Here is a 27269-nt window from a genome sequence, read left to right on the forward strand (position 1 = left end):
TTATCATATGAACTTGAATCACTTGTTCACTACTATTCAATGTTTCATTAACGTGAAATTTGTACCAGGTGGTCAAGTTCATCGAGTTTATCTCCAGAACATATTGGTTTAAGATTACTTTTTCAAGTATATAGAAAATAAAAGCAGTTATGTGCGGAAAATCATTGGCAGCGTATGCTTAGTGAAGTTTCATATTTAGCTGCAGTGTAAGTGGGAAACAAACACATGTATTATAAAAGTATTGGGATGTCTTTGTGAAGTGGAGGAGATTACATTGAAAGAAAACGATATTTTTCAAATATCGAACAAGAGTAATTTTCTGATTGACTGTTACTTGATTAAAATCTATAGTAATTTCAAAAACTACACAAAAACTTCACAAACTTCATTTCCAAAACTATCAACTGGCTTTTTCGTAGTGAATAACATAATGAAAACTTCAACTTTAACTTTATTGTACCTTATGTAATCACTAGTGAGAACTGACTGCTCAGGTATAGTCGAAGTAACCGATATAGTAATTTTTAAAGCTCCGGCGAACTCAAAGGCCAAAAAACCAATACAAAGAACTAATGCCGCTACGAATTAGTCCACGTGGACTGAAGAATTGGCGGTTCGTATTGAATAATTTTTACTAACCGAGTTTTATGATTGGCTGAAAAGTCATGAAATTAAATCTGAAGTCATGTTACAGTGACCAATAGAATGTGAGGATGGTTGGAAGAGTCGTGTTGTCAATGTTCAGTTCAGGAACTAATCGCGATTTGAGTGTTGAAATTCGATATTGGTGAAGTTATGATTATTCAAAATTTTTTGTTATTTGTTTAAAATGTGCCCTCCTTGGACAAGTGCTAATAGTAATAACGAGTGTGATAACAACGCAGACTTTTTCCTGTGAAGTGATTCCAATAGCGCTAGTGAACAATGCGAGAAAGAGATACCAGTGAATAAGATTCGGATGCATTTGAATATTGAAACACAGAGAGTATTTTTCAATGTATATAAGAATCTACATATCAACTTTGGTTTCGAAAAATAAAACTATTACAAGCAACAACAGATTTGACCGAAAATCCCTTCTCTACTGTACGTAAAATAGTCAAAAATAAATCCTATGAACGCAAGACGCGATTTGATGCGGGATTACCAAAACCTTCAGATATTCATCTAATAAAATTATTAAAAAAACAATATACGACTGTTACAAAAGCAATGAGCTTCCTACAATTGAAATCATAAGGAAGAAATTGAATACTTCCGGCCATAATGGGAGCTGCTGTGACAAAACTCTTCAGAATTGGATGAAGAAACTGAGATTTAGATTCAAAATAATAAACAAACGTCAAGCAGTTATGGAAAGCAGAAGAATAGTGGAAATGCGTAACAAATACTTAGAACAAATAACTAAATATAGACAAGAACAACGGCAAATTTTCTATTTGGACGAAACTTGGTATGTCACTCACGACACAGTTACGAAAGGGTGGACTGATGGTTTGAGAATGTGTACGCCTAACATGCTTGCAAACAAAGGATCGCGACTAATCATTGTGCATTGCGGAGGAAGTGAAGGATTGGTTCCGAATTCTTTGAAATTATGTGGAGAAAAACTTGAGGGCTGCAATGTTGACTATCATAAGAACATGGAAGCTAATATTTTTGAGGAATGGTTTGAAAACACATTGATCCCAAATTTGGACAACGCTTCCTATCATTCGCGACAGCTCATCAAAGTACCGAATAAAAATTCGAGGAAAGTTAAAATGCAAAGTTTTTTAATGGATAACAATTTGTATTCTGAAGATAACTTTACCAAAAACCAACTACTTGAAGTTTTAAAGACAAAAACATTTGAAAAAGTGTATGCCCTCAAGAGTATTGCTGAAAAGTATGGACACATCATATTGAGACGTCCCCCCTATTTCTGTGTTTTCTATCCCATCGAGCTGATTTGGGGAAAATTGAAACAAAGCATCAGGTGTATAAATAATTTTCCAAAATTTGATAAGAAAGTGATAGAGCTAGTTGAAGAAGTATTCAATATTACCGAAGAATACTGACAGAAAAGGATTAATTAAGTAATTTTAGTTGAAAAAGACTATTGGACACTTCCATATCAATGGTGAAAATGAATTCATTATTGATTTAAATGGCGACAGTAATAGTGAAACGGAGAATATGGAAAAGGAAATATCAGAAGCCTTCGAAGAAAGTTAGTGAAGTGTTTTTGAAGCGATCGATTGTATAGATATGTGAGTAAGTAGTTAGGTTAGGTTAGGTCACAAGTGAGTGGATCTATTCGACCCTCCACCGACCCTCCAATAGGTGTGAACCACCTGAATAGGTGGTTCACACCTATTCAGGTGCGAGTAAGTAGTATTCAAAAATATCATCACTCTGTTATTTGAATCCCTTCTTTCCCACTCATCTATATAAAAGAAATATTTATATATGTATATATATATATATATATATATATATAATATATATATATATATATATATATATATATATATATATATATATATATATATATATATATATATATATATATATATATATATATATATATATATATATATATATATGTCAAGCTTTCGGTATATTTCACACCTTCGTCAGGACAACTACAATAATAAGATTATATATCTTTTAAAAAATATATAAATATGGAGAACTTACTAACGTGAGAATAAAATATAAAATGGTTCAAAAACAGATAGAAAAACATTAATAAATGACAGTTGATAAAAATTTTGGCTGACAATGTCAAGTGGGAAAATTCTGAATGATACTCGAATTACTAGATTTTTTATTTTCTTTATCATATTTCAGTAGGTACGTGTAAATTTTGCTAAGACTATCAATATCAGTTCGTTTATTCATTGAATGTTCTTCGTTATTAATATGTATCATTTCCAAAAATATTCTTTTCGTTGTATTGGTTTCTCTATCTAAAATATTTGGATTTTCAAAATTCATTTTATGATCCTCCGAATTAACATGTTCTGTTAATGCACAAGAATTAACATTCCGTCTACAGTCGCTCTTATGGGAAGTGATGCGACTACTTAGAGTTTTCTTTGTAACAGCCCAGTTACAGTTAACAGTTAATCCAGTCACTAATTATTCTGTTATATATATATATATATATATATATATATATATATATATATATATATATATATATATATATATATATATATATATATATATATATATATATATATATATATATATATATAATATAGTTATTGTGATTCGTATATAAGCAGAAATGATTATTGAATAACAAAATTAGTTAGCTCCCTAACCATTTCATTAAAGGGGAACTGCTGGAAGGTAAGGGGCACTATATCGTTTACTTAAACTTTACATACTCTGAATGATATGTGATTTCTAGTTACATTTACTGTATATATGGCGTACATTTCTCTTCCAGTGACATGATGGTTGATTTGGAGAACTGGCTAAAAGCAGATAGGGAGGCCGCACTGAAAGTTGCGTTAGATTCTTTGGGAAGAACGAAGAAAGAACTCGTAGAATATGTTGGGATATTGAAGGATTGGTTGAAATCACAACCACACCTACCTGAGCTTCCTGGTGAGTAGTTTGATATGAATCGAAACAGAAAAAGGTTGCGATAGAAGCACTCAAAAGCGGTAAACCGCATTTACTTGTTTCCGACTCACATGCAGTAATCAGTACGGAGTGGCGAAGTGTAAGGATAACAGAAAACAACACAAGCGGTATCTCTGATGAAAAACATTGCTTTTGTACGACTGTCATGGAAAGTGGCATTTTCAATGGTTGTTAAGAGTATTACAAAATAATATTTACAAAGTAGCGTGTTGAAAATATCTTTAACACTATTATTGTTAAAAGTATTTTAACACGATTGTTTTTGACCGAATAGCAATAAACAAAACATAATTATACAGTTTTCAAGAAAGTTTCATCATGAACAACAGATATAGATAAAATCAAATTCTGTTAAAAATGTATTAAAATCTGTTTTTCCGTTAATCAGCTGTCGCTCCCATATGAATGGCAACTCTCAGAAGTTGAGAAACTTGTGCAAGCTAAGGACTAACGAGGTCTTACCTTTTAACGTGTGATTCCTAACACGGTTGCAGAATCATCCCAGCTTCTGTAACCGTGTTAGGAATATACATCAATTACATTATATTTATTATTTATGAACATTAATATAAAAAGTACAATTAGAACAACTCCTGATATCGATATCTTGCGATGTTGAAGATTCTTAAATTGTATTTGAACTAGCTGAGTTGACAATTTCATAGACATTAACATTTGATTATGTAACGATGCTGTAACGCTGGAGCCAGCTGCTGGGATAATTATTTCAGCAATAGCCTCTTTATAAGAAATAGATTGATCGACGGAACCCTCAGCTGCTGTTGTAGACTTACATTCTCCGTGCTTCTTAATATGCGTTGTATTCGCTCCTAATTCTGCTAACAAAGAAGTAAAACACCTTCTGAAAAAGTGACCTGTATATTCTTGTGGTTCCGGGAGGTTCAGAAATTCAGCAATGGTAGAGGGCATTTTCCCAAACGTGTTTATAGAAATATGGTTGACACTGCATTTATAACTTGAGTATTCTAGAAAAAAACCTTGATGATTGATAACAGGAAGGCGTAATGCAACGTATTTATGAAAATAGTCAAAGTTTTTTCGACAATGCAGAAAGAACGACCTATTTTCGTTTTTGTATTTGGATTTTGAACAATTACTGATTTATTCAATAATTTAATATCTTCTATTGATAAATGGTATAGCTCTTCACGCTGACAGGCTCCATATATTCCAAAAATAGTAGCATCTTCAATCATCAATTATTTTTTATCCGGTGCTTCATTCATAAACCTCTGGACTTGTTCAAACGTAAGAGTTTTTGATTTTATGGGCTCATAACTTTCATGATATTACCTTGAAATATTTGCTTGTATTAACACCATTTTCAGCGAGCGCACTCGACTTTATCATTGAAAACTTGCTCCACAAAGTTGAAGAGTTCCATTTTTTTTATTTCTCTTCTAGATAGCCTAAGAAGACGATTTCGCTGAAATTTTCTTCGACGTTTTCCAGTCTACACCAGCTATGAAAATTAGAATATGCGAATTTGTACTGCTGAGCTGAATATTTTTGTAACAATTCAAATGAAGCTCTTTTCGCATCCTCTTCAATATCATCAAGAACACATAATTCCTCACTATTGTTCTTCATTATGCAAGATATTAAACACCAGCAAGAACTTCAAATGTGACTTTAAATCAAACGCGTGAATCGAAAACAATACTGTTTTTTGGTAACCAGGTGATTCGGCGTTACCTGACACGGCCACTTCACAGCAATTGCGATAACATGAGATGTAAAAATGTGTTTTAATAGAAATAATAAATGTATCTATTTTATTATGAAAACAGGACAGCTATACAAAGTTTTATTTTGTTCCTGAAATTGTTCAACTTGCTAGGCTCGTTTCGCAAACTTTTTCACTCACAAAATGAAACCTTACTTTTGACACTCATATTATAAATAGCTAATATGTTACGAAAACTACCGTTGAAAACTCAAAAATATTTTCAATGATTTTTCAAGTTACTAGCAGGATTGTTGCTTTCCCTTTGCAGGATTTTGAAAATTTTATATTTTTCGAAAAATCAGAAAGTTCACTTTCTTTCTTAATCATTCTTTTTTTAAAGATATGCAATTATTTGAATGCCAACATGGTTAATAAAGACGTGCCTTTAGATGAAAATTACCACAATTTGTCACTGATCAAAACAATATCTCATCTACTCCAAAATTCTTAGTGGGTGGCTATATTTGAAAAATCAGAGAAAAATTAAACATTCAAAAAAATGGCGACGGTTGGCTTGTTACGTAATGATAATTATCATAGTACGAGAATGATTATTTGTTGCTACAGTGTTTTGGGCAAGAAAATCATATTTTTGAAATATTGCTAATCAATTCCCTGCAGCTGAAAAAAAATCACAAGCTAAGAGCGTTGACTTCAGTATTGCCAGGTCAACTGTTTTTGCAGTAAATCTTTAGTTTTGTTTCGCGAATTTCTGTTTCACTGTTTGAGAATTATGATCTCCTAATAGCTTGGTCTTCTTTTCTTTAATCTACTAAATATTATTATTAATTTACTCATACACACCATTTTATGTTTTGTTATTCTTTAATATTGTCCTGTAAATGGAAAACTGTTGGATAATAAAGGCTATTATTATTATTATTATTATTATTATTATTATAGTGATCAATAATCAACATTTTTTCAACTACCACAGAATCTCATATGAACTCCTTGAACGAAGCTGATTCAAGATATATTTGGCACAGGCTTTGTTTGAGATTCAATTAAATATCAACAATTGGTTGATCTATTCATCAGTTCATAATGATCGATTTTCAGGTGAACATCAGCTGATGAATATTGTCTTATTGAATAAATTCAGTATCGAAATTTGTAAGGAACGAATCGACATGCACTACACTATGAGAACTTTGGTTCCGGAAATTTACGGAATAATGGACTCCAAGAATACATTGAAATACGCAGATATTTTGTAAGTACACTTTTGAAAATCAACAATTATAATAATTGGTGGTATGATCTATTTCAATTGATTTCATTGAGAAGTGCATGAGTACATTGGGAATATTTATTTGGTATTTTCCATTTATTTTTATAATTATCTCACATGAGTAAGTAATAATAATAATGATAATAATATTTATTTGTAGTTCCTTATTACATATAAATTACATATTCAATCTATAAAAAAGATAAAAAAAACGCAAATAAGGCTAGAAACAAAATGTACCGGAAGGGTACTGTTGATCTTAGTTCTAGCCTTGGAGAAAAGAAAACTAAACAAGAGAAAAAACAAAGAAAGAAGAAGAGAAAAAAAAAAAAAAAGAAGAGAGAGGGAAGAGGGAGAGAAAACATGTTGAATGTTATTACTGAAAATTTTCAGAAGTATAAAATCTATGAAATCAATGGCTTTCTGATTGAGCAGCGATGAGATATTTTTTGTTACAGCACTAAAATTAAGAAACTTTACTAACTTTATATTTTTGTAGAATATTGTTATACAAACTATATATATCGTAACTGAAGGATCATCGATATAGAGTAGTTCGAAGAGGGGGAGGAAAAAGTAACCCTTCAAACCTCAAATTTAAAGTGTGAACATCGCTACGAAATCTTTTGAACAAGTAGGTAGCAGACTAATGGGGCGCAGATCGTTAAGACTATTTGGATTTTAATATTTTAGGAAGAGTCAGTATTTTAGAAATCTCCCACATTTCAGGAAATATATTATTTTGCAAACATGAATTTATTATATTAGTGAGATATGGTAGTATTATAGGACAGCAAAGAAGTAGCATATCTATATTAATTTCATCTGAAACTATGGCTCTTCTTTTGTAAACAACATTTTCTGTTACCGGCTCAAAGCGAAATTCGTCAGTAGATATATTATTTTTTGAATTACTGTTATAATAATTCAATAACTTATTACTTGATATAAAATGTTCGTCGGAATTAGTCAAAAAACATTTATTGATTCTGGCGAGTTATTTTTTTTAAGAGAATATATGTTTTTTTAAGTTTATTCCATAATAATTTACTATTATGGGTATCACTTATAACCTGATTGAGATATGTTTTTTTCTCATTTCTTATCATGATATTGGTTTGGTTTCTTAGCAATTTATAATAGTTCCAATCAGTAACGTTCTTAGTTTTTTTTGAATTTTTTATGAGCTTTATCCCTCAGACCTACAGTTTTACATTATCAGAGAGCTATGGTTGTTGAACCTTCCTCACTTTTACTTTTTTTACTGGCGCAACAGTATCAAATATGAGTAGCATCAAATCAGTAAAATATTTAATCTTGTCATTAACATCCTGAAAAAACAAAATGTCATCAAAGGGTGATACTAACAGCAGCTGCAGCAAATGATTTCTGTCGATTCGCTTAAAATTTCTATATGTAAAAAACTGTTCGTCATTTCTATAATTTTCATGATGAATTGCACCGAACACTAAATTATGATCAGAAATATGAGATGTGTCCTGAGTGCCGTAGAGATTAACTGTTGCTTCATTGGATACTATAATAACGTCAAGTAAAGTTGAAGTAACATCAGTGATTCTTGTTGACGTATCAACTGATTGTTTTAAATTGAAGCTATCAATGCAGTCTAAAAAGGTTTCTGTATTATTTCCAGTAATACACAAGAGATCGATATTAACGTCGCCTCCACATATTATTTCATCAGAGTCAGGAACGATTTCTGATAGAGTTAACTCTAGAATATTGAAAAATTCGCCAAATTTTGATGTAGAACCAGAAATACTCCAACTGCCCAAAAAATATCGCACAAAGCGCCCACGCTTTTTTTACAATAATACTAGTATTTTCCGTTCGTTATTGTTTTAAGCTTATTTGAAAAAATATTTTTCACTTTTCAGTTCTATGTTCTTTGAAAGCATGTTTTCTAGTTTGTTGAACTATATTCATTTTTCATTTTTCAGTTTCGTATGCTATAAGAGTGTGTTTTTCAGTCTCTTCAAACTATATTTATTTCATTTAAACTTTGGGATCAATCAGCCGTATATTGTTGAGAAAAATGACCATTGATATTTTCGGTTACGTTCAGCGCCATCTGCCCGCGAATATCAAATAATAATGTCGATAATTCTGTCAAATATAGATCCCGAGCTTGGGAGTTACAAGCAAACTGACGAACAAACATTCATACAGGTGAAGCTAATATAAAGCGTGTGAAAATGGTTAAAGCTTTCGCGGCCAAGGATTTCAGTGTCACTGTTTTTATTCGGGTTCGAAGGCCGTCAATATTTGGAATTTCTTCCTGACGTTTCGCCGGCGCGAGTGGCTTACTTCTTCAGATATTCATTATTCATGAGTTTATTTCCGATGACTGCGCAGATTTACAAAAAAATTCGGGAAAAAAGTGTTTATTCATCATTCAGATGAATAAACAAAATAATTCGTACTCATATCGAGAAAAATGCGAAACCCGTGTTCATTCAATAGATAAATCTGTTTAAAAAAATCTGTTTTTCCGTTAATCAGCTGTCGCCCCCATACGAACGACAACTCTCAGAAGTTGAGAAACTTGTGCGAGCTAAGGATTAACGAGGTCTTAACTTGAGGTCTTACCGGTGATTCCTACACGCTATAAATAAAGAAAATTTGCCTTCCTGATAAATGGTAGGAAAAAAATCATGAGGAATTGAAAAGCGAGTCTAAATCATAAGAAAATATCTAAAAAATAATACAATCGAAATTTTTTGCAGGATATTTGTTTCGAAAATAATTTGTATATATTAAACGAATGGTACATTTGAATATTCCTAAATTCCCAAATTTCTATGTATGTGTATTTTAATTAACACGCTTATATTATTATTTGTATTATTATTTGTTTACCATTCAAACATTTATTTTCAATAGCCTGTTTCATTTTAACAAAAAATGTCTCGTGGGTTTTTTGCCCAAAATGAACCAGTTCGCAGCCGTAGTGATTAACTGTTGCTTCATTGGATACTATAATAACGTCAAGTAAAGTTGAAGTAACATCAGTGATTCTTGTTGACGTATCAACTGATTGTTTTAAATTGAAGCTATCAATGCAGTCTAAAAAGGTTTCTGTATTATTTCCAGTAATACACAAGAGATCGATATTAACGTCGCCTCCACATATTATTTCATCAGAGTCAGGAACGATTTCTGATAGAGTTAACTCTAGAATATTGAAAAATTCGCCAAATTTTGATGTAGAACCAGAAATACTCCAACTGCCCAAAAAATATCGAACAAAGCGCCCACGCTTTTTCCACAATAATACTAGTATTTTCCGTTCGTTATTGTTTTAGGCTTATTTGAAAAAATATTTTTCACTTTTCAGTTCTATGTTCTTTGAAAGCATGTTTTGTAGTTTGTTGAATTATATTTATTTTTCATTTTTCAGTTTCGTATGCTATAAGAGTGTGTTTTTCAGTCTCTTCAAACTATATTTATTTCATTCAAACTTTGGGATCAATCAGCCGTATATTGTTGTGAAAAATGACCATTGATATTTTCGGTTACGTTCAGCGCCATCTGCCCGCGAATATCAAATAATAATGTCGATAATTCTGTCAAATATAGATCCCGAGCTTGGGAGTTACAAGCAAACTGACGAACAAACATTCATACAGGTGAAGCTAATATAAAGCGTGTGAAAATGGTTAAAGCTTTCGCGACCAAGGATTTCAGTGTCACTGTTTTTATTCGGGTTCGAAGGCCGTCAATATTTGGAATTTCTTCCTGATAAATGGTAGGAAAAAATTCATGAGGAATTGAAAAGCGAGTCTGAATCATAAGAAAATATCTAAAAAATAATACAATCGAAATTTTTTGCAGGATATTTGTTTCGAAAATAATTTGTATATATTAAACGAATGGTACATTTGAATATTCCTAAATTCCCAAATTTCTATGTATGTGTATTTTAATTACCACGCTTATATTATTATTTGTATTATTATTTGTTTACCATTCAAACATTTATTTTCAATAGCCTGTTTCATCTTAACAAAAAATGTCTTGTGGGTTTTTTGCCCAAAATGAACCAGTTCGCAGCAAAAAATTATTTTATGAACAACTACAGAGATACATCATCATAAATGCGGAAATAAGAAACTAATCTATCTAGTAGGTCGTTATTAGCGATAGTGACAATTGAATTGGTATGACACTGTGAGTTTGTGAATTTTCGAAAATAAATTAATACAAATTGTGTCTTGTTGTTCGGTCCTTAATTTGTTACTTTAGTAATTCACTTGTTATTATAATGGCATACACAAATGAGGAAATGGCTGATATGCATTATGTTTACAGTCTGTCGCAGGGGAATGGGTTAGAAGCTTCTAGAAGATATGCTGAACGGCCTCAACGGCAGCATCCTTCACATAGAATATTTGCTCGACTTCATCAACGATTACGAGAATATGGTTCATTCGACAAAATAACGCAGAATTGTGGTCGCCATCGAGAAGTACGAACAGCACAGCTTGAGGAAGCAGTACTTAATTTGATTGGAGAACAACCTTCTACAAGTACTAGAAAGATTGCTTTCCAGCTAAATGTTGACCATATGACGGTATTTCGAATTTTAAAGGAACAACTCTTCCTGTTTGCCCAATATACAGTTTTGGACAAACAGGAAGAACATTTTTCCAACGAATTAAAGAACATAGGAGTAGCTTTGTAAATAGAAAGACCAATTCCACATTAGCAAACCATCTTTTAGCAGAAGGACACGAGTTCAATCATGAGTACGAGGTGTTACATTTAGAAGAGAAGAGTTTGAAACTTAATCATCTAGAATGTTTAGAAATCAATAGATTCAGGAATTCGGGTAATTTACTGAATGATCAATTAGAACTCAATAACTCTCCGTTACTGAATATATTTTTTCAAATGTGAAAATGGAACATAAGTGCAGGTAATTTAATTCGTTAGAAACTCAGGTAAAATATCAGCTACTTAAAATTCAGGTACTTCGTTTACAGGTACTTTGATTTCAGGTACTCTCCATAAACTATATATATATTTAGTATTGAATGTGTAGAATTAGTTGAAAGACACGCCAGATGAAGCCATTGTATGGCGAAACACGTGTTGCGTTTTTGTAAAACAATTTAGTGAAAATCTCACAATAAAGTGTTTTTGGAATACGTTAGTTATGGATTTTCATCAAGTATCGGCCGATTCCATCATATATCTATTTATTTGGGTCCATTTACAGCATTTGATTTATCGTACTTCTGTTCGCGATGTAGAGGACCTAAGAAACCGCATCATCTATGGGTGCAGGATAATCAGAGAGACTCCAGGAATATTTGAGCGAATACGTGGCTCAATGTGCTGACGTCTAGACGCATGCGTAATATCTGAAGGTAGATATATCGAACATTTACTATGATTTCTATATTTCGTGTGTTCTGTTATTAATAAATTAGTTTTGTTTATTACCCTTCAATCGTTTAATGCAGGTACTAACTACAAAATAACAATAAATCCAGTTCGAATTTAAGACGATGTATGTCTGTAGTTGTTCGTAAAATAATTTTTTGCTGCGAACCGGTTTATTTTGGGCAAAAAATCCAAGAGAAATTTTTTGTTTCTAATGAAACAGGATATGGAAAATAAATTTTTGAATCGTAAACAAATGATAAGACAAAAAGTTACATTGGAAATAAATTTTAGGGGTTGCGTTTTCCACCCCTTACAACCAAGGGGCAAACCAAATAAATTACTGGCTAAGTGTCTTTCTAGTAGTATAAAACGTCAGGTTGAATTCAATATCGTAACTTTTTCAGTGCTTTGCAGTGCCTTTAAGGGAATGTATCCTATGAATATTCTTTATATGAAAGATCCTATCTTTTTTACAATGAGGAATCACCTCCTCAAATGTTTCACACTTATTCAGTTACACCCTGTATAGACTATAAACACGCTTTTATAGCATATGAAAGTAAACAACGAAAAATAAATATAGTTTAAAAAACTAAAAAACACGCTTTTAAAGAACATCGAGTTAAAAAGATAAAAATATTTTTATAATAAGCTTAAAACAATAACGAACGAAAAATACTAGTTTTATTAAGAAAAAAGCGTGTGCGCTTTATGCCATATTTTTTGTATAACAAGCGCCCGTCGCTTTTTGTCACAATAATACTAGTATTTTTCGGTAGTCATTCTTTTAAGCTTATTAAAAAAATTTACCGTTTTAGTTCGATGTTCTTCAAAAGCGTATTTTTTAGTTTTCTAAACTATATGTATTTCGAGTATGTCATGCTGGTATGTATGCTACATATGGTTATCATCAGTTTTGTATACGTGATGTTTTCAGGATATATTTCTATCTCAGATTTCTGAATTATCTATTGGTGGTTCATATTTTGGTATACCATCTACTCACATGAGTGTCAGATCAGTAATTTTGATGGTTACTGACATCTTCCAGGTACTTTCTTCCCCTACCAAAGAGGACAATTAAGGAAGAGAGAATAACATTTGTAAAAGTAATAGATACAAGCAACAACGACTTTTATTCTTGGATGGGGTATTGTTTCAACGTTTTGGAAGTCAGGATAAATGAAGATATTTGTACCACGGATATTATTATTAGCGACATGCAGAAGATGAGTTTTACACAATTTGCAAAAATTACTCCAATTCATGTGAAGAAATTTGTTACGATCTTAGAGGTGCGTGATAATGATGAAAGAGTTCTGTATTGTAAGTATATTCAAGATCTATAAATATCAGAAACTTGGCTGACCATAAAAAAAAGAGGAGTTCTAGAATTTTCAAAGATTTTCGTCAGTATTCTCCAGTAGAAAGCGAAGAGGAGGTGATGTGAACATTTTCATAACGAACAGATTTGAATTTCAAATCGAAATAAAGAAGATCTACTGACATTCATAACTTCAAAAATCAAGTCACCCAACTCTATTTTGTGTGTTACACATCGTTCACCTTGGGTGAATCATCAAAATTTCTTGAATTTCATGAATAATTCAACTAATAAGAATGGGAAAATTATGTAATTGAATATGTACGGTATGAATATTGACAATCCGCTTGAAATCTGTGAAACAGGTAACCATCACTTCGTTAAAATAGGTATTGAACCAACAAATACTAACTTTTGAAAAACAAAAATATCTAATGACTTTTTAATTGTTTCATCTATGTTTTTTGAACCTATTTATATATCTGAAATACAATATATTATCGATAAACTCATTTCTAACCGAGCATGTGGATTTGTTGAAATTTCTGTAAAAATTGTAAAAGCAGTCAAAACTGAAGTATCGCCAAAATTACTCTATATCATTTCCCATATATAAAAGTGTCAAAAAATGAACAATTATCGACCAATTTCTGTGCTTCCACTTTTAGCAAAAATCTTAAAGAAACTGATACATACGGTGCTTATGAATATATGGAAAATAATGACTTTTGATATGCCTAAAGGTCAATACGGTTTTCGCAGATCTAGCGACACAGAGATGAAAATAGAAAATGTTGTCTCTTATTCCTCGATTTGTGGAGAGCTCTTGATTCAGTTGACCATAGCATATTGTTGAAAAAATTATTCAATACTGGAATCAGAGATAATCTTTTTGAATGGTTTCAAAATTATTTGCATGGTAGAAAATAACATGTTTTTATAAGTGATCAAAAAAGCTCTCTTCAAAATATAAATTTTGATGTACTCCAAGAATCCATTCTTGGTCCTGTTTCTCTCTCATTTGTATCAATCCACTACCCAATTCGAAATTGAATGGTCTCATTGAATCATTTCCTGATAGTACTGCTACTGATGATTTGGATGAAATTCTCATTTGGCTTAATGAACATAAATTGAGACTTAATATCCATTAATGGTCATATATGTATATTTTCTTGAGACTAATTGATAATTAAAATGACTCGATGATGTTTGATGAAAATTCTATTGAATATACAAAAACAACAAAATTTTCGGGTTCATGAATTGATTAGGAATTGTCATGAAATTAACACATTGAAAAAATTAGGGAAACATATCTTTTCACATTGGAATTTTCCACAAAATTTGAAATTTCATACTTTCAAAATCTTCAAAAAATATATATTTCAGTCTCATTCATTCACATTTCACTATCCTATTTCTGTTTTGGGAACAGCAAGTAATTCTATAATCAAACCTCTGAGAACAAAACAAAATAATAAAAAAGCATTTATGAATGACCATATTTTTCTTCCAATAAACATAAGGTTCAAATTCAATCCTTAGTTCTCAAATGTTTTTCACTTCAAATGAATAGTAACAATATGACTGCATTATTAGTGTTTTCTATTCGACTTAATTTATTTTGATCCTACTTTCTACTCACTGTACTCCTTGGTATCCCTCATATTGTGCTTTCGAAAATATGAAGTTATCATTCCTGTTACAAAAAGTAACCCATTGAACTTTGCAGATGAAATATATTATAGTTTTCAAACATCTTATGTAATTTAGAGATCGAGAAAATAGTTAAAACTGTGACAAATATCCTCTTAAGACTCTTATCGCATTTTAATCCCCTTTAGGTTTTTAACAAATCATGTAAACTATAATTTTTTCAGAAAGTCTACAGCAGCAGAATAAAACAGTTTCATTTCGTAAATTGTCCTCCATTTGCATACAGGATATTGAATTTGCTCAAATCACTTGTGAAGATAAAGCTTGCTTCTAGGGTAAGTAGAAATTGTATTGATGAAATTGATCAATGTACAAATAATAAAATATCAACATGAGTTTTATTCAAAGACTGATGAGAATGTAGTCCACCAGCTGTTTGTTATCAAGCTTCTAGGGTGAATAAATGCCTTGGAGTGGGCCAATCCTGGAAGATTCTGCCAGAAGTCCATAAATCTTCTTGCCATCTTGATAATGCTGCTTGCAGCACCCTTCTTCGCAAGGGAGTCAGCAGGCTCATTGACTTCCGAACCAGTATGACCAGGAATCTTGAACAGAGACAATTTGTTGAATCTTTCTATTGAGGAGAGTCGCTCTTGGCAATTCGCTACCATTTTAGACGCCGCTTGACTGTCCGAGAATATTTTCATTGACATGTGTATGAGGTTGGATTCTTCCATTGTCTCCGCACACAATTAAATAGCGTGAATTTTCGCTTGACATACAGTCGCATAGTTCCCAAGTCTATATCTGTAGCAGACAGGTGAATGATTGTATGTCCATAAATGAAAATATTGAATAATGGAGAAAACAACTGCAAATGACAATTCACTTTCACTTTTGAATACTTTTTTCACAATGTGTCACGGTGTTCTTATGGTATATCAATTAAATTGATGGGCCTTTTTGAAAATTCTTATCATTAATTCAATATAATCATTAATTATTTTGAACGATGCAACTAATTCTCCTTTATTTTCAGTATTTTAATATTAAATTTTACAAAATAGATTTAATATACAGCTTCAAATCCTTTTTGTGAAATTACATATTAAAAAAATCATTATTTATTACATTTACATGCAATCTACTTTTGGACTTACTACTTCTCACCTCTGTTTATAAACACAGGTAAATATAAAAACAGACCTCTTATAATGCAAAACCAGTTTAATTTTATATCAGTAACATTATTAATACGTGAAAAATTCTACAAGAATACATTATTTTTGGAAAATTAAAAAAATAGGAACTGTATTGAAGAAAATTTATTGAGAATCCTCCTCATCAGAACTAACTCCATCTTTCTTTTTGCAAATCGGAAGGTTATTATAAAAAGAAAGAAATTATTTAGGGACCAATTCCAAACTTTTCATCAAATAATCATGCTTTTTCTTTGTTATTCCTGTCAATTTACTGCGAAGACTAGGTAATTCATCCGGCAATTGAATTGGATTTTGAATAGACTCATGACGTTTAGTGTTTTGAATTCTTCATCAGAAATTTTTTTTTCAGTGTTTCTCTTCTTATCAATAAAAGGGAATTTTGGTTGATTGTAAAAGTAGTCAACATGTTCAAAATCACAAAGCTCTAGTTTTATTACAGTTGCACCTGTTGAAGGGGATTACCAGAATTTAACTGTGGTTGACAGACATCTGCTCCCTCAGGCACCAACTGTGAACAACGTTCATCGTACTTTGGAGGATATTACAAGCTGCCCCTTCCGACGTGGACCTTGTCAAATGAACAAGGTCATCTGCTAGCAGATTCAATTTTCTTCTGTCGAGGGCATCAAGCAGACTATAAGAATATAATGACCAAAATATCAATGAACAGACATATTATAGTACAACAGAATAACGATAACGGGTGTAATGGTAGATCTGATTTTTGTGAAGGGCCCACTCATATGTATTGTAGATTCGTGTAATGACTACTTGTTGCCATGCGATGCTCATCACATAGCAGTTACAATTACTTCATCCACAGTGTACAATCTTGAGGAATTAGAGTATAAATAGTTCTACTTTTGATTTTGAGAAAGTCATTTATATTGGATTGGATTATTATTCAGCTAATATTGATTGGGAATATCATATGAGAAACATAACAGATATAAATGCGGCCACAAACATTTTTTATAATTTTTGCGATGACTAGCAAATATTTTCATATCTCAGAGCCCGATGCAAACTGGCGTCAAAAATTTGCAATGATAATTACATTAAAATAATTGATGATGAGGTGACATTAAACATTAAATACTTTTGGAATTCTCAAACGGGAAATTTATGTCTTTCCTGATACTATGTACTGTGGGGATGAATCTCTTTAAATCTGTTTAAAATATGTTTTTTCGGTAATCAGCTGTCGCCCCTATATGAACGACAACTCTCAGAAGTTGAGAAACTTGTGCGAGCTGAGGACTAGCGAGGTCTTACCTTTTAACGAGTGATTCCTAACATGGAATAGAAATGACATTGTTAATGCATTTGCAGTCCAGTTCAAATCAGTTTACAGACCACATATAGACAATGGAATACCATTATTAGGTTATGGGAAAACATTCGATATCAATAAATGTACAGATTCCGTAGAAATTATCCTATGGAAATCATCAGAATTAGATCCATACAAGGGTCCAGAACCACATGGCTTTTCACCGATGCTACTGAAAACCTGTAGATTAACACTAGCTGAATCACTGTTCTTATTATTTACACCTTCACTTAGTTCCGCAAAATTCCCTCTCATTTGGAAATCAAGTTATATAACGCCAATTTTGAAGTCTGGTAACAAAGCAGACAGGAATAATATTTGATCGCTCAGCATATTGAGTACAATACCTAAATTACTTGAACACATCGTTTGTGATAATATGAAGATTCCTTCAAAACAAGTGATTAACAACGAACAGCATAGATTTAGTGGCATATCTACCAACGAAAATCTCCTGTTGTATACCTATTTTTTTTTTTAATGTTCTAAAAATGATCGAGTGTACGTAATTCATACCAATTTCTTAAAAACATTTGACATCGTGAACCATGAACTTCTTTGTGAAAATTAAAGCCAACTGGCTTTTTTGTGAGTTTGTTGGACTGGTTCTTGAGTTATCTTTGTGATAGATCACAGTTTTTTAAAATTAAAGGATTTATTTCTCATGAGATATCTGTTACCCCAGGAATACCACAAGGCAGTCACTTAGGATCTTTGGTCTTCAATACCTAAGTTGATAATATCAAAGAAAGAATTATTCATTCGTAATACTGATGTTTGCTGACGATCTAAAAATGTTCAGGGTGATAGCAGGATTGGGCGGAAATTCAATTGGACCTTAAATCTTTCTCAGATTGGTGTTAAATGAATCACATGGATGTCAGTGTAACGAAATGTAGAAGTATTTCCTTTTCAAAGTCATTCAACTTCCATACGGCTGGTATTGCTATTGCAGAGAAAAAGTTGGAACGTATACAATCTACACATGCTAATATTTAAGGAGGTAATTCTTAGACCCATTTTAAGGAAAAAATGTCCTATGGACGTATGTCCTAAACGCCTTAACTTTTGAGATACAGGGTGGCAAAGTTTTCAAAAATAATCAGTTTTTTAATAATAACTGAGATAATTTTGTAGACTTCTTTGGCATATTTAGTACATATGTTCCATGCCTCAAGGCGCATTTTCTGATGTACAATTTTCTTAATTTTCTCTGCCAGTGGCGTACGTACGAGTTTTGAAATGTATATTTTTGGCGAAAAAAATACTACGCCACTGCTTTATCTTGAATTAAAAATTATTTCTAAAATCTCCATATATTTATGAACACATTTGATTTGTTGGGTTTTCTTCGCCAACAAATTAAAAATCGCTTTACTAAAGGATAAATTCCTTAAAAATCTGATGCGGTATCGTGCATCGACTGAAAGCAAACTAAGAGATCAGATTTGTTGCAAAATAATTGAGGATCTAAAAGGTATTTGTTTGTTCTCAAGTAAAATTATGTCATAACGCAGCAGCGCTTAATAATTTTTGATAACATAAATTTAGTTATCCTGGAATAAATGACGTGTAGCAGAATTTATTTACTGCACCTCTTGGAAATATGGAGTTTGTCGATATGTGATTTCTTTTAAAGATTGAAAGCAGAAAAAACAGCGTAGCCACCATAGCAATAAAAAATGAATTCTCTGTATGTACAAACGTCAGTAGCTAATATTGATGTTGGTTTAAAGTAAGGTGTTGGTGTTAAAAACTGTCACAGCGCGTTTTGATTGATTTTGAAGTGTTATTGGAAATGGCGCAAATGCATTACGTATTTGGCCTTGCCGATGGTAATGCAACAGAAGCCAGGCGCATTTATCAGGAAAGACATCCTAATCGTGCCTTTCCAGATAGCCGAACCTATCGACTTGGGGAAACTGGTAGTTTCAAGAAAGGGACTCCGGAAGGTAGACCTCGTGTAGTAAGAACTCCTGAAATTGAGGAAGCGATGCTGCAAGAAATTGAGGAACATCCTGAGACGAGTACGAGGAAGATCGCTAGAACTCTGGATATTTGTCATCAAATTGTTTGGCGTATTTTGGTTTGGTGTTCACCATATTTCAAAAGTGCAGGCATTACTCCCCAGAGATTTTCCATAGCGTGTGAACTTCAGTCAGTGGTATCTACAAAGTATTGCACTAAATCCGCAGTTTGAGACACAAATTTTGTTCACAGATGAAGCAAATTTTTCTCGGAATACCATTCAAAATTTCCATAACAATCATGTGTGGGCTGAAGAAAATCCCCATGCAATAACCGAAACCCATTTTCAATTCCAGTAATGTATGGGCAGGAATTATAGGTGATCATCTAATAGGCCCATTTTTTCTACCAGGGCGCCTTGATGGTCGTTCTTATTTACACTTTCTCGAAGAAGACTTACCTGGGTTATTGGATGATGTGTCACTTGCGTTAAGGAATCGAATATGGTACATGCACGATGGCGCCCCTGCTCATTTCAGTGTAATTGTCCGAAACCATTTAAATACAGTTTATCCTAATCGTTGGATAGGTCGCGGAGGACCTCAGCAATGGCCAGCAAGATCCCCCGATCTCAACAGTTTAGATTTTTTTTATGGGGTCACCTTAAAACTCTTGTGTATAAAACTCCCGTTAATACTTTAGAAGATTTAAGAGAGCGAATAGTTGCCTCGTGTGAAACTATACGAAATACGCCGGGAATATTTGAACGGGTGCGTAATTCCATGCGTAGAAGGGCGGAAGCTTGCATACTAAGTGCAGGTGGTCACTTCCAACAATTTTTATAATCAGTTTTGGTATTATTACTAATTAACAAATTTGTGCTATTCGTTTAGACTTACTGTCACAAAATAAAATAAAACTCGTTTTTGTGAAAAATTTATTTTTTTGCAGAATATGTTTTCAAATATTATTAGGGAATTGGTAATGCGCTATGAAGCAATTTTCAGATTCTCATTCATTTTAGAATTGATCTAATTTCTTAATTTGCTTTCTGTCGATTTTTATTTTTTTGAGTGAAAATCATGCGTCGGACAAAGAAATACCAGGACATCAAATTTTCTCAAAAATAAATGAGGATTTTGAAAATGATTTTATTTTGAAAAGAAAGCATTGGCGTAGTACTTTTTCCCGAAAAATATTCAATGCGAAACCCGTAGGGATGCCACTGTTTGAAAAAATACAAATTTGTGTACATCAGAAAATGCGCCTTAAGGCATGGAACATATCTAGCAAATATACCAAAGATGTCTACAAAATTATCTCAGTTATTATTAAAAAACTGATTACTTTTGAAAACTTTGCCACCCTGTATCTCAAAAGTTAAGGCGTTTAGGACATACGTCCATAGTAAGTTTTTTTCTTAAAATGGGTCTAAGAGTTACCTCCTCAAATATTAGCATGTGTTTAAGGAACACCCTATATACGAGATCTGAGTGTTATGATGGATTCATTCACAGTATGAACACATATCCAACAAAGCGATGAAAACGTTAGGATTCATATGCAGATCAACAAAAGATTCCACCAACATTTCTTTTATTGAAATACCATACTTTCCATTGGTAAGATCAATGATTGGGTATTGCACTTCTATCTGGTCTTCAACTTTCTTCAACTACAGTTATAATACTGAGTAAGTTCAGGACAAATTTCTCAAATATGTTGCCTTCAAAATGGATATGCCATCTAGGATTCATTCGCTCTTTGAAATTCGCTCTACTATTAGCTTGCTCAAACTCAGTACAAGATGGGCACATGCAGATATAATATTTCTTCATAAATTATATTATTGGACAACGTAAGTAATTGCCCAACTCTCCTTTGTCAGCATGGGAACATGCTGCCAGCATGTCAGCATGTTCCCTAGAGAACAAATCAAATGCTAATGAGTCCGAAACAGATATGTTTCACATCTCTCAGAGCACTCTCAGATACGTTATACTCCAGGTGGTAGAGATTTATAAGACTATTCTTAATCACAATTCATTTTAATTTTTCTATATAGGTCGAATAATCAGATATATAGGTACTAGAATAGTTAAGTATATTGTATTGAAATTGGGGGTTACCCGTTGAATAAATGAATAAATAGATACATTATTTTTGTAATAATTACATTTTTAACAGTGGTTATGTTTGTATGTGAAAGTTTAAATTTTTTCACAGATTAGAGAGTTATAATATATAGTGGTAATGTATTTTTGATAACTGGTCCCAGATAAGTTGACTTCATTGTCTATTGTTATCTTCAGGTGAAGAACATAACATAATTCATTAGTTCTGGTGTTATATCGTCTTAAAAAAAAATTGATTGATGTATGATGTTTGAACACATAAAACACCTACACTGAAAAAGTAAGTTTGTCTCATGTATAGATGATGAATATATACGTTTCTCAGATGAATAGGTTCACGCAGAATCACTTTGAAAATGAGGTGCCACTAGATTTTTATATAATGTTATAAGATCCTTGATAAATAAAATGATAAATAAATCGAATGATTATTGTAGAGAGCTTCAATTAGCAATAACTGTATTATAATGTGAGCCAAAACACTGAGAAAAAAAAACTATATTCACAATTTTCACAGTTGTATATAGAGAAATGCTAGATAATGACTACCATTATCTACAATATTATTCGGATATTAGTAAAAAAAATTCTGGTTTTCACTTCTTCATTTTGATACAAAAACTGATCTTTTCCAAAATCATACTATTGAATCATTTGGATCTTCCTTACAAATCAAACTTCTATCGAATTTCAATATCGCACCATTTGAGTATGAGTTTGTGATTCATTTTCGAAATCATATAAGAAATGAAGATATGTTTCAAAAAATTTTCTAATATTACAGTTGTACTATTTCCGATTATTATTTTTCAGTTATTTTTCCATGAAGACTGTTCCATCATTAAAGAAATCATACCGGTTCAATCGCTACCCAAGGATTTTGGTGGTTTGGAACTGTCACTCTTCGAATTAAATGGTGGGTATGAAAATGAAAACTTGATATTTGAATCATCTCCTAATATTTGAATCTTTCTTTTTTGTGATTTTGAAGAGTGTTACACTTCCGTAATAGAAATTGCAGATACGGTTAGTACATTTCCAAATGAAGATAACAAAATTTTGAGATCATATATGTATATAAATTCACTATATTCGAAAGGACTTGTCTTCAAAGTTTCCGCTGGAGTTAATTCAGAACTGAGGTGAAAAATCGAAAAGGTTAGGTAGATGTTTATACATTGAAAAAATTCAAAGTAGATATGAGTGAAATCAAGTTGATCAACTGAATAACATTTTTGAAAATCTACTCACACTTGTCTGTTAAATTTCAGTTCTATTAATTTGCACAGACTTATTCCTGATGAAAATATATTGTTGTCTTGACTTTAAACTGATATATTCAAAAACATTCGAAACAGTCACCTGTTCATCAGTTTCATTTCATTGTCCGGTGGTCGTCACTCAAATTCGACGTTCGATATTTTCTTGCTTCAATCGAGAGGTTTTCACCTTCCCAATAAGAACCTTGCGTCCTCAAATGAGGATCTATTTTATCAGAAAGTACATCAGATAGTTATTAGATATTCTGAAATATTCACTTCGTTATACGTGTAGTGTACCTCATGTACTCGTTACTTTATTCGGATTCAAATCATTTCTACTTTCTGATCAATAGCTACAGTTAGAGCTAATTCGTGGAGTTGTTTGTAAAATCAATCACTTCGCAAATTAATGAAAGAAATCAATACAGTTAGTAATCAGAGGAAAATGATTGTGGGTATAAATTGTTATCACAGACGTTGATTTCCAAACGCACTTGCAGTGTGGAAATGTAATAATTCGTTAAAACATTTCAAAAAACACTTCAATGTGAGATTTTCACTTGGAAGTTTACAAAATAGTGACACGTGTTTCTCTATACAATAGCATCTTCGGGCGCACAATACGTGTACTGTTCAGCAAATTATGTGTTTTTATGTGGCTTTTATAGTCATTTGAATCATAGTGATTATACCTACCAGATACATTTTTACATGATAAATTTATTAACTGAATTATTTACCTTTCTAGGAACAACTCATGAAACTGAAGGATAATGAATACAATTTTCACCTGAGACATCATATCACACACTTTTAAGATGTTCCTAATAACAAATTTCCTCATTGCAAACTGAATTCAATGAAGGAGTACAATTCAAATCTATTTGAGCATTGGGAAATTATCCCGATTTAAAAATCTATCGATTACTAAGCATTCCAATAGATTCAGTTTTGGAACTTCCTCTTTCAAATGCAATACGTCATGATACATATTGAAGGCGTGTCACTCTATGAAAAGATGGTTCACAAATGTTGAATTGATCTTTTCATTCAAAAAACTCTATCTATGGTCTTTTATCCTCTTGGAGAAAGTTCTTCCAGTTCGGCCAATGCAAAATTCAGAATAAGAACGATGAGTCAACTTATATACTCCTGATCTTTCTAACACTGGGGTTTTATCCTAATTGTTTTCAATGAATTTACTCAAATTATTATTCTTCAGACTACGTCCAATTCGTTGCTTTTTAAAAACGAGCTATATCATCAGTGGGAACACCAAAGTCAGAGTCATATAATATTTGGTATTATTCTTCGAAACAGGATAGTCCCGATCATATGGATCCTATTTTCATAATGATAGTCAATACTGAAGATAAAGTACCAATTTCCCATAAATCAGGCGTTTATAATATTTCTCATTCACAACCAAATTGTTCTGCTCAGTATGTTGGAAATAGTTGTAGGAAAATTTAAACAAGAGTTCTGGAACATGAAAGTTACTACTTTGCATGATCTACACATCTATGTATACAGTTACTTCTTTTAAAATTGATTACTCCTTTCCTTTTTTTGGAAGATTCCCACATTTTTCTGTATCGAGATGAAGTAGTAGAAATTCAAAAACTTTCTTTTTCATGAATATAACTGGAGTTTTTCCCAACACCAAATCGTTATTTTTAACACCCCGACACGTGTTTCGATCACCAAGTGATCATCTTCAAGAGGAAGGTTGAACTTCTTCTTGAAGGTGATCACTTGGTGATCGAAACACGTGTCGAGGTGTAAAAAAAAATAATGATTTGGTGATGGGAAAAAACTTCAGTGATATTCATTACTACACCAGAGGTTCCAAACAGTACATCACAAGTTTATTTTCCATGTTAAACTAATTGATAGTTGAGATAACTCAAAAAGTTCTTTCTCAAATCACATTCTTACATAGACATAGATATTTTGTTATCATTGAAATAGTTGGAATACTGATTATTATCTGCAAGAGGTAAAGTTGACAAATTATATGCATGTTATATGCCCATAGTGAGTTATAACATGCATCATGATGGTTATTTGATATTTGGAATTGAAATATGTCCATTACATATTATTTCAATTTAGTATTTTTTTTCTGTAAATGCGTTCCATATATTTATGAGTTGTGATTGAATTTCTATTTTCTTGAACTATATAAGAATTAAAAAATGGTATGTTTTGAATTATAATCTCAAACATTTTTCTACTGAAATGATTTTCAATTTACTATTACTGCCTTCTCGAACTGGATTATTGGAATGGATAGACAATATGACCAGTAACGTCCACATCATATAAGATTTCATTGATGACTTTTCAAAGTATGACTTCGCCGTTATTTTCTGTTTCGATAGAGATGGAAAGGACAAGAAAATAGTAATCACATGATTCACATTTTGTCACTCTTTTCCCAAACGTTGTCAAAACTGAAGTACTCAGTAGGATATTATTTAATTGAAGATTTGGAAGAAAATCTCATTTGATACGGACTGTACTTGCTCACACTGCATTCTTCGTAATTACATTTTCAGAATTATGGAAGAAGAAATTGATAGAATTTGGAAATCGATTCGACTCCCTATCACAAATGAAAACCAATGAAAAACTGAGACCTTCACCACTTGTCAATGACGAAATCCTTGGTTTCCATGGGAACTTCAAAAAACTGGAAATGGACTAATGATCAGTCATTCATGAGGATGATATTTTGGTTTGACGTTTTTTTGCTTTTGTTCATTCTGATATAGAATTGTATAAATTTAAAAAAATATCGATTCTGTCTACGTTTATTTGACTCGAATGATCTTGAAACGGATCAACTCTTTCAACTCATTAGATTGCATTAACATTTCTCACTACAACTCAGATTAATTTTTTCATTCAAAAATCATGGACTTCATTCAGAGAAAGAAAGAAAGTGGATAATTCCAGAATGAACTCCATACAAAAATGTGGGAATCATGAATAGAAGTACCTTACAAACACAAACTGGAAAAAGACCTTTCGAAACAATTACTTTCATATAAACATTGAATATGAAAGAAAAATACTTTGGAAAGAACTACTTTCAAATAAACATTGAATTATACAAAAACACATGATTTCCTATTCAGTTTATACTCTGTAATCTGTAATGTTTCTGACTCAGATATTATTTACAAGCTTGCTACACGATACAGTATATGAAGGAGGTAGCATTTCACTCAAAGGGAACACTGTTTTCCTCAATGGCGGATATCTGATGTTTCGTAGTGAGACACTTGCCTTGTTGCTTCTTCAGCACTAATCTGGATAACATACCAAGATGAAGACTGAATTCATTCATAAAATTACGACTTTACGTCATGAATGAGTTAAACTTACCCATCGATGGAACAACGTTATGTAGTTTCGTTGATTTGTTTAATCCCAGCCAAAGGAATCTCGTTTGAACTGAAAGTGGTATATTTTTAGGGGACATTGATTCCTCCTGGGATTTCTAGTTCCTCATTTTTATACAATCTTTCGAGTACCGCCGGTAAGGTGCAGCAACTTTTTCCAGAATGAAATGAGAAAGAAATGCAGGGTTTTCACATCTATACTCAAAAAACTTGGAATCAAAGTTATTATTTCGAAAGACCAACAATGGTTCTACTATATAGACAATCAGCTTCACAGATGAAAATATTATTTAATATTTCAAAATAGCAAATATATTCACGACATATGCTATTGAAACTGAAACAATTGGTGAGACATATTGAAAATGACCAGAGCGACTAATTTAAGTCGTGTAACAAAAAATTTCAGTTCAAACGTAGTTACAAATAAATTGATCAAACAACCTCATTTTGACTCACAGTAACGCCCATGAAATTTTAAAATCTTCTATACTAATATTATAAATGTGAGAGTTTGTGAGGATGGAAAAATGTATGTATGTGTGTATCTTTGTGGCTCTTTGACGCCTAAACGACTGAACGGATTTTGATAAAACTTTACAGAATTGCAGCTTATCAATAAGAATAACATACATGTTACAAGTAAAAAAAAATGTTGTGTTAATTTGATCATGATATAACGATAAGTATTGGGTACTTATTGATTGACTGGCAATCTTAAATTAACGTATAGCCGAAGCTAATGAACCTAGATTCTTCAAATATGCAGGTAGGTTTTTTGTATGGCGTAAATAATCATCAAGAAAGATGATCAAGAATTTTCTCATTCAAGAGGGAAAAAAAGGGGTTTGAAGATTTTATGGAATTCGCCAATTTTAAAGTTGAAAACCTGAAGTTTTGAGTTAAGGAAAAAATAT

General features: G+C 32.0%; 1 protein-coding gene across 1 annotated transcript; it reads left to right on the plus strand.

Moving 5' to 3' along the window:
• LOC111502277 (retinol-binding protein pinta) lies at positions 1-25746 on the plus strand. The gene is made up of 7 exons (XM_074183393.1): positions 1-206; positions 3443-3603; positions 6455-6608; positions 13090-13333; positions 15246-15356; positions 22494-22596; positions 25504-25746. The coding sequence occupies exons 1-7, from the start codon at positions 175-177 to the stop codon at positions 25650-25652; spliced, it is 954 nt and encodes a 317-aa protein (XP_074039494.1). The 5' UTR covers positions 1-174; the 3' UTR covers positions 25653-25746.
• The last annotated feature ends 1523 nt before the right edge of the window (positions 25747-27269 follow it).

Source organism: Leptinotarsa decemlineata, unplaced genomic scaffold (genome assembly GCF_025532065.1).
Source record: "Leptinotarsa decemlineata unplaced genomic scaffold, Ldec_3_MD MMD2_tig00026340_RagTag_RagTag, whole genome shotgun sequence".
Lineage (NCBI taxonomy): Eukaryota > Metazoa > Arthropoda > Insecta > Coleoptera > Chrysomelidae > Leptinotarsa > Leptinotarsa decemlineata.